The 9,114-nt window shown below is 36.8% G+C and overlaps 1 protein-coding gene across 3 annotated transcripts in view; it reads right to left on the bottom strand.

The window, feature by feature from the left end:
• The window catches only part of NELL2 (NEL-like 2 (chicken)), a 334,876-nt gene that overhangs the window by 234,951 nt on the left and 90,811 nt on the right, over positions 1-9,114 (bottom strand). For all 3 annotated transcript variants that reach the window (XM_012720507.1, XM_004675947.2, XM_012720508.1), the window contains exon 10: positions 7,846-7,948. In XM_012720507.1, coding sequence (XP_012575961.1) covers positions 7,846-7,948 — 103 coding nt within the window. The remainder of the gene's footprint in view (positions 1-7,845; positions 7,949-9,114) is intronic.

The following is a 9,114-nucleotide window of genomic DNA, read 5'->3' as shown; positions in this document are numbered from 1 at the left end:
AAAAAAAAAGTGCACCAAAGTTATTTATGAAAGATATTCTGCAAAACAATTATTCTAAGACAACAACTTGGAAACCACCAAAATAACCTTTGAGAGGGAAGAGATAATATAATAAACAACACAGTGGATAAAAGACAGTGATTTAAAAAGTTAACACAGAATTATTTCTAAATGAAAAGTCCAGGAGATTATGCATCATTTACCACACTGGTAAAGCCTGTGCTCCCTTTTGAGTGGATATATTAAGAGGTTTCTACTACAAAAACAGAGACTAAAAGTTTGGGGGAAGGAAAGGCATTTTTATGTTTTGTTTTGTTTGAATGGATATTGACTCCACACATCCATTGCTTTTAGTTGAGACATCTAAAATGCTATTTCAGGATGAAATGGAATAAAAACAAAGAATCAAACATACTACACTACTCAGGAGTGGGGAGTAGAAGACTCAGCAGCTGAAACTTGATGACAGTCACCGTCCTGTGATTTTTCTGCCCTACCTTTTCCTGGCATGCCAGCTCCCTGTTACAACTAATTAACAGTAGATTGATATTTTGCTAAAGATCATTAAGGAGAACCACATGGTACCTCATAATAGTCATTAATTGGTAGGCTACCTACATAGCGTTACTCATTCTTGCTCATTAACACACAGTCAATATTTTTCCACTGATAATGACATTTACCAGTTTTTATGATGTTTGAAAGAGATCATCAATATGTATATAACATGATTTTGTGAAGAGTTTATGGAAAAGAAACAGCACAGAGTTAAATAAAGTAGGAAAGTGAGATGAGATCTCTCTTCGATAAAAGTTAGCTTTTCAACTTTAGTGAAATGACTCCCCTATTATATGTTTAATTACCTTAACTAATGTGCAACTGTTTTCTTGCCCATCTTTTCACACATACCCACAAAGTAGGAAAGTGTCATAATTCTATGTTTTAATACCAACTAATTTATAATTGTGAGGATACAAGGAACCTCCAGTGCATACTAAACACTTCACAGGCTTCTAACATTACTGAGGAGACAGATCCACTTACTAAGCTGATTGCTCCAAAATACATTTGTTAATGAAGGGCATTTTGAACTTCTTTTTTTTTTTTTTGGTAAAGAAAAACTGGGGTTTAGGCCAGAGGTGCAGGAATGAGAGGATTCACCACCAGAGAGAGACTAGGTATCAGAACAGGCAAACTGACTGAAATCCATAGCTGAGGAGAGCAGTGGGAGAAAAGGAGTAGTCTGCTGTGTGGGTCAGCTCCCTGGCTGTGGATCAGTCTCAGGCTGCAGCAGTGATAGTGCTGAGACGTAACCCACAGACCACCAGGGAGGCCCCATTTTTGAATTCTTAATGGTAAACTTAATGCACCTACATATGCTGATTCTCAAAGATCAATACTTGAAACATACAATATTATAATGCAATGTTACATTAGTTAAGGGAAGAAAATGTCAAAAATTCTATAAATTTTTTTCTTGTTTTTTTAAGAACAAAGAAGTTCTTGGTGAATTATATCCCACTGATTTTTGTTTCTTCATTTCTATATTCACATGTTCAAAAAGTCTCTGATTCATTTTTGTTACACTGTCATTCCTTTCAAAAATCTCCAAATTACCATGAGAGGCAGTAATTTAGTTTCTATTCTCCTTTAGTATGTTTTTAAGCAACAGGGTCACAATTATCCATATTGCACACCAATATGAAAATAAAAAATTTCACCCTCCCAAACCACCATCTTCTGCCAAAAGAAATCCTTTGTAAAAGACTACATCTAAAAACATCTATTTGTTTTCTACCACTCAAATTAATGAAAGTTGCCCATACATATATAAAAAAAGCCACTATCCTCCTTACTCTTCAGGGGAAAGCAAATTTAAGTACAATACCAACATCATTTATGACATAAAATAACAGACAAAAATGTCAAGTGTGGATGAGATTATAGAGCAACTGGATCACTCATTGCTAGTGGAAGGTAAATTGGAACAACCACTTTAGAAAACTGAAAAAATAGCCTTCAGAAAAATCTTGGCAACATTATTTTGCCAAAAGGTAGAATAGTTTTACCCTATGACCAAACAACTCAACTTTTAAGTATATAGCATCAACCATGCATAACAGCAAAAACAAACAAATAATGTTTGTAGTAAAGGATTATCTCTATAGACAAAAACTGGAAGCCATTTAAATGCCCTAAAACAATGTATTGAACTGTATTACATTTATCCAAATAGAACATATACAACAATATGATTGATCAACATTCTTGTATGCTTTCACATATACAAGAATCTTACAAACATGATTTTGAATGACAGTATTTAGACACAAAAGACTACATATTCATAACACTAATGTTACTCTATGTACTTAAACTGTATTATTGATCCAGTTCCACATCAATTCTATAAAACTGGTTTAACTGCTATGTCCATTTTACAGATGAGGAGACTGAGACTCTTGAGAGTGAAGTAAGTTCATCAAAGTCACATAGCAAATAAGCAATAAAGTCAGAATTCTAACTTAGAAAATCTATCATGCACATATGCAACTTCTCTATGTACAAAGATATTACAGTAACTTATTTTATCTAAACTAAAAGAAATTTTTTAATTAAGCTTAAATCAATCTGAAGTCTTCTAGTCAGCACAGAGCATATTAAAATGGGATACATTATGTATTATGTTTCAACAAAAAAATGAATAATTTAATTTATGCACATAAACATGGCAATTTTGAGAAAACATCAATTAAAATAATTATTGCTACTAGGCAAGTAATGGTGACATTCACGATTCCTCTACCTGATGCTTTCCTAGAAATGGAGGAGAAATCTGTTTCCTTTTCAATTTCTTAAACTGTATTATAATTTGTAAGGTAACCATGGCTTATAGTACAGTGTATGATTTAGGGGGGATAGGTTCACAACTTTCCAGCTGTATATGACTCCACACTTACCACCAAGGCACCCATAATCATCCACCATACTCCATAGGGCCCCCTCTCCCAATTTAGGCACACCCCCCCCATGCTTTCCTTCTGATAGTTTCAATTATGCAGTCAGATTCTTAGTTTCTTTTGTTTGAGTTTTGCCTGTTCCTTTGTTTTGTTTCTTTATATTCTACATATGAATACAATAAGTCATTATGTGTCTTTCTCCTTCTGACTTAATTCACCTAGCATAATTCCTCCAACAGATTTAAAAAGTGATACTCAGTGGAATACTACTCCGTTATTAAAAAAAAGATGAAATCTTGCCATTTGAGACATTGTTCTTTTTCTAAAAATAACCTCTTCTGCAAAAGACATTATAGCATTAGTTTAAATTTACTTCAGATGCCCTATTTTCAAGGGCCACATTTTCTGTTAAGTAATTCTCTGTGTTCAAATTTGAATGTACAATCCACTGAAAGAAAAATAAAGATATTTGAATAATTTTTTTCTAATTTCAGTGACTTTCAAAAACCTCTGTTTCCTAGAACTGTAGTTAATCATTTTCTGGCAATTATTTGTTTTTCTTAACTTAGGTTAAATCTGTTATGTATTTTAATTCATTTGACCTTATCCTATTTCAGAATGAAAGACACCCCAAATAATTATACTTGACATTTTCTACAACAATCTTGAATTTGGGCCACTTATTCTCATGGCTGGCTAACTGTGAGTTGACTGGATAAAGGATACAGTTATGACTACAATTAAATAGCAGAAGTAAGAGGGCAAAGGCAAATTCTGCTTGCATTGTGATTCAGACCTAGAGTTCCCCAACTCAGAGAGAGCTCCAAAATGCCTGTGTGTGATGAGTCAAATTGAACCACACTGATGAACTGTAGCAGATGATTTTAAACAAATAAGCAGCCTGTCGAGACACAGCATTTTTGGATTGCCCATCTCTGAGATGTACAGTTAATTGTATCTTCTTGGACAAGTCACATTATCCCTCTTATTAGGAAGATGGAGGCAATATCTACCTATCTAGAGTAGTTAGAATGATAAAATGAAGACTAAAACATATGCCATCCAAACTATGGAAATAATAGGACTTGTCATAATTATTATCACCTTTTATGATGTGGTGTTGACATTCTGGCCTTGGGACTATCCTGCCTCAGTTTAACAGCTCCCTTCCCATGTAAGCTCAAAAGCAGGTGCAGGGAAAGTAATGGACTACTCCCAACATTTTGCCTAAGTCATTTCAAGTAGAGACAGTCTTGGTGCTCTCTGATTTCTTTCCCAAATCAACTATTCATCAGTATTTATTTTGGAAGAAGGACCAGACCTGAAGTTACAGAGAGACTATAAAGCAGAGAATATAAAACAAGGCTGCTGGTAGCTGCACAAAAAGACTGATGAGGCAAACCTGAAAGCTTTAAATAAAAGATGCAACAAACAAACAACCACATGTACTTGTTTCGTCTCTCACTTTGGGCAGAGTAACATTAGGACTGAGGCTGTGTTTTACTCTCCAACAGTATCAGAAATGACAAATGACAATCACTTTAAACTGTTATCACTAAAAATACATTTTCGGGCCCTCCTGGTGGCACAGTGGGTTGAAAGCACAGCACTGAGAAGCTAAAGACACTTCAGCATGAATTCGATCCCCGCCGCCGGGGAGCTGATCCACAGACCTCTCCTGACCTGCCCGCTGCTTCCCTCAGCAGTGTACTTCATCAGTCTGCCTGTTCTCTGCTCTATCTCTGGTGAAGCCTCTTGCTGCCTCTACACCTCTGGCCTGTACCCCAGTTCTGAATGGATAAATAATTAAATCTTCACAAAAATTTTTTAAGACATTTTATAATTTTTTTAAAAGATCTATTTAGGCCCTCCCTGGTGGCGCAGCGGGTTAAAGCACTGCACTGAGAAGCTAAAGCCACTTCCGCATGAGTTCGATTCCCGCCTGCCCCGGAGGAGACCACATGGCGTGGCAGACCTCTCCTGACCCGCCCACTGCTCCCCTCAGCAGTGTACTTCGTTGATCTGCCTGTTCTGCTCCCCACTCTGTCTTTGGTGAAGTCTCTCACTTCCCCTGAGTCTCTGGCCTGTACCCCAGTTCTGTATGTACAAATAAATCTTTAAAAAAAAAAAAAAAAAGATCTATTTATTTATGCATACAGAGCTAGGGTACAGGCCAGAGGTGTAGGGACAGCGAGAGGCTTCACCAGAGACAGAGACAGAGCAGAGGGTAGAACAGCCCGACTGATAAAGTACACTGCTGAGGGGAGCAGTGGGCAGGTCAGAAGAGGTCTGTCGCACCATATGGATCAGCTCCGGGCCCGGGATTGAACTTGTACTACAGCGGCTGCAATCAGCTTGCAATGCTGTGTCCTAACCCATTGCGCCCGAAGGAGGGCCCACATTTTATCAATTTTATGTCACGTCATTAAAAAAAAAAAAGTGTGAAGCAAAAGAATCTCAAAGACAATGCCATTAGCGCTGGGTAGAGAGGAAGGCTACATTGCTTCAGAAAAAGGAAAGAAAAACACCAGAACTTTGCTTATTATCAACTGAAATTGAGTCCTCATAAATTACAGTAATGACAATAATGGGAAAGCTAACAGGAAAAGTGAAATGGCTTCTTTCCCTTCATATATAATAACGAGATAAATACACAAAGAGAGACAAAAGATATCAAAGTCATCTGTTGACCAATTTCCAGCATACATGGAAATCTTTTTGAAAGAGTAAATGATTATTATATTTACCTTAAGTATTATCTCTTTTATAAAAATAAAACAAGATTTTGCAAAAATGGTCAGCACTTGTTTCTGAAATATCTTTAGTGGTTTTTTAAAATTATGTTTTGTTGTAACACATTCCCAAATAATTCTTAAGAATTTACCACATGAACTAAAACTTATTTCTCATAGGGAAAAAAAAAAAGCATTAAGTCTTTACTACAAGTATCTCATTATTAGCTTTTGTAATGTGCTAAATTCATCACAACTAGAAGTTTAAATACTCAAAACTTAAACAAATATAGGTACAAATCATTTGTATTCCATAGCACTCTTATCGTTGAGTATGACCACAGAGATGAATTCACTTTATTCTTATTACTTTTTAGTTGTAGAAAATAAGATTTAAATGAATTATTTCGACACTTTTTCCAGTTATAGAGGGATTTCCTCACTGATGACATGTTTCTAACGTTCACTACTTTATATGTAAGACCAACGCAAATGATTTTCAGTCATAAGTGCTACATCAGCCAAAAGCACTTTGCATTAATAAATCCCAAAATATTTTACCATTTTGTTAAGTCTAACCTCAGCTTGTTGGGAAGGTTCAAAACACAGTCCAATTGGTAACAAACCCACTATTGGTAACAAAGACAAATGATAAAAATCAGAATTGAAATTCACTTCTAATACATCTAAGATGATGGCCTATTATTTCAATCAGCCTGTCTCTAATAAAATCACCATGGCTCAATGCAAATCTATCATCTCCACAAGTAAAAATAGAGAGGTATTAGGGTAAATTAGGATAAAAGAAGTCAAAGCATTTTTTATTCCTGCTATTATTTGATTATGAATATAAAGCCTTCTTTACTTCCAACCACCTACAAAGAAAACTACAGGCAGAACATCACCAAAAGCTTTCAGTTATTAAGACAAGTCCAAGCAAAAACTTAAATTAATCCTTGCCAAGGCAATTAGTTAGTGACATGTATAAGAACAATCTCATTTAATCCTTCCTGCTTCAGCAGAATCTACTTGATTAGGATAATACAGTTTCAGGAAATGAACTGGCTTCAATGTACAGTCTAATAAAATTATATGTGAATGAGATTCTAAGGGAATTAAATCAACAGCCTGCAAAGTGAATTTTCTCTGATAACTTGTCACCTTCACCAGCAGCAAGTTACTGCCTAGGCAAAGGCAAGGTATGGGACTGGTGACAGAGCAAAGGAAACTCATAAACCTTACCAAAAACAACTCACCCTAACTCCCTCTCTTATCCCTTCCCCTTACTTCTTCTCTGTACACACAGCACAGTCACTCTGTGTGTGTGTGTGTGTGTGTGTGAGAGAGAGAGAGAGAGAGAGAGAGAGAGAGAGAGTATTATACTATACTTCAGTAGATTCCACTTTATGCAAACAAGCTTTCTAACAACTCAGTTTCCATAGACATGGCTAGTCCTTGGTACAAAATAGATAAATTTTAAACATTCCCTTAACAAGGATTTAAGAGCAATCTTTCAAAGCCTAAAGAACATACATGCAATGTTTTCTGTTACTGAATGAAAGATACAGAGCACATCTGAGAATAGCCATGGATTCAAAAGAGCCTTTCCTGCCATAGAAGTGACCTGCTAAAAGTCAGGAACACTCCTCCCTCCATGGTATGAATCTTTTTTTATGAATTAAGGCCAGGTCCTGTCTACACTAGATGGTCCTATCACAACAGGACTTCTGTGTCTTAGGCTAATGCAGTGATACGTCACCTGCTGTTGAAAGTCAACTGCACTGTGGATTTCCTTGTTCATTATGGCTGAACGCAAACTATCCTTGAACTAAGGAAGAGGTATTTGTATCTACTTGGATCAAGCAGCATAATGAGAGAAATGTTTTTTGCTCAATTTCCTGCCTATCTTTCCAACTACTGTCATTCTACAGAATAGATTTTTCCAAGGAAAAAAATCTTTCTGTCAGAGCATAAGTATAGCATTTTTTTACAGAAAAGAATTGGTCAGCAAAGTTAGAGATGAGAGGCTTCCTTTTTCTATCATTTCTAAAAGCTCTTTGGTAAGCCCAGATTAAACCAACGATGGGTGAATATTTATTAATACAAGGCTTTATTTTGCCAAAGAAAGTAATCATCACAAAAGCTGTGCTTACATTTGCATTCCTTACAGCACTTGCCATCCACGTATCCAAGGGCCGACTTCAGTGGACAGTTGGGAGCTGGGCAGACCAGAGTGTCACACTGGATGCTTCCATTCTGAGAAGAAAATGATAAAGAATGTCAAAGTGGCAGTTTGGTAGCTTTCAAATATTTTTTAGCCTGTCTCCTCAATTCCAAACCCTTTCCATAAAATGTCCTTCATACCACAATTCTCTGATTATTATACCACCAAACCCATAACAGAGATCCATGATAATGCCACTATGGTGATAAAACAGTTGGGATTGGCTCCCAGTGTCTGTCCAGCAATGTATCCTAGCTAAGTTGGATGCCTCCCCTTCTGCAGTAAGGTAGTAGAGGACCTAATGGAGAAAAGGGGGCGCAGTGTCAGGAAGTTGCAAGCAAAGAGTAAGCCTGCAGCTCATGTCTCTCCAAGTTACTCACAAAAGGTATAAAAAAAAATCAGGAGGTTGGGCCCTTCCTGGTGTTATAGCAGATTAAAGCACAGCACTACAAAGCTAAAGACACTTGAGCATGAGTTCGATCCCTGGCCCCAAAGGTGACCCACATGGCACGGCAGACCTCTCCTAACCGGCCCACAGTGTACTTCACCAATTGGCCTGCTCTGCTTCCCACTCTGTCTCTGGTGAATCCTCTCACCACTCTTGTGCCTCGGGCCTGTACCCCAGTTCTGTATGCACAAATAAATCAATCTTTAAAAAAAAAATCAGGAGGTTTCTGGAACAGCTGCTGCCATCCTGGAGATCCAGTCTTGGGACATAGAATCTGCTCAGAGCAGTGCTGATGACCATCACCAGAGGCATCTGCTACAGACAGGACAACTGGGAACTCAAGGCCCACAGTTAACCCAGGGGATCAGCAAGATGCCTTTCCACATACAGTTGTTTCAAAGTGACCTTTGACTTTTTTACATGCCTGATAGTCTATTTTTGAATAAAACAGATGAACTTCAGAACACTCTTTAAGGCTATTTAATGAAAATTTCTTTTGGAAAAAGAAATACACTCATGTATTATTTTAGGGCTCAATAAGGGAATCCACATTTATTTAAATTCTACAAATTGTTTTCCATAGTATTAATAAAGAGTATCCTCTTTATTTAAAGTCCATGATTTGTTCACATGGCCCATTCTGGACACACTATTTCCTGTTGCATACAAATAAGTCTTAAGAAAATACATTAATAAAAACATGAAGGGAAAATCCCTGCAAATGTTAAGGATAACAGAATAGGATCCTTT

Source organism: Condylura cristata, unplaced genomic scaffold, assembly GCF_000260355.1.
Source record: "Condylura cristata isolate star-nosed mole 26May11 unplaced genomic scaffold, ConCri1.0 scaffold00004, whole genome shotgun sequence".
Lineage (NCBI taxonomy): Eukaryota > Metazoa > Chordata > Mammalia > Eulipotyphla > Talpidae > Condylura > Condylura cristata.
This window is presented reverse-complemented; position numbering and strand designations above follow the sequence as displayed.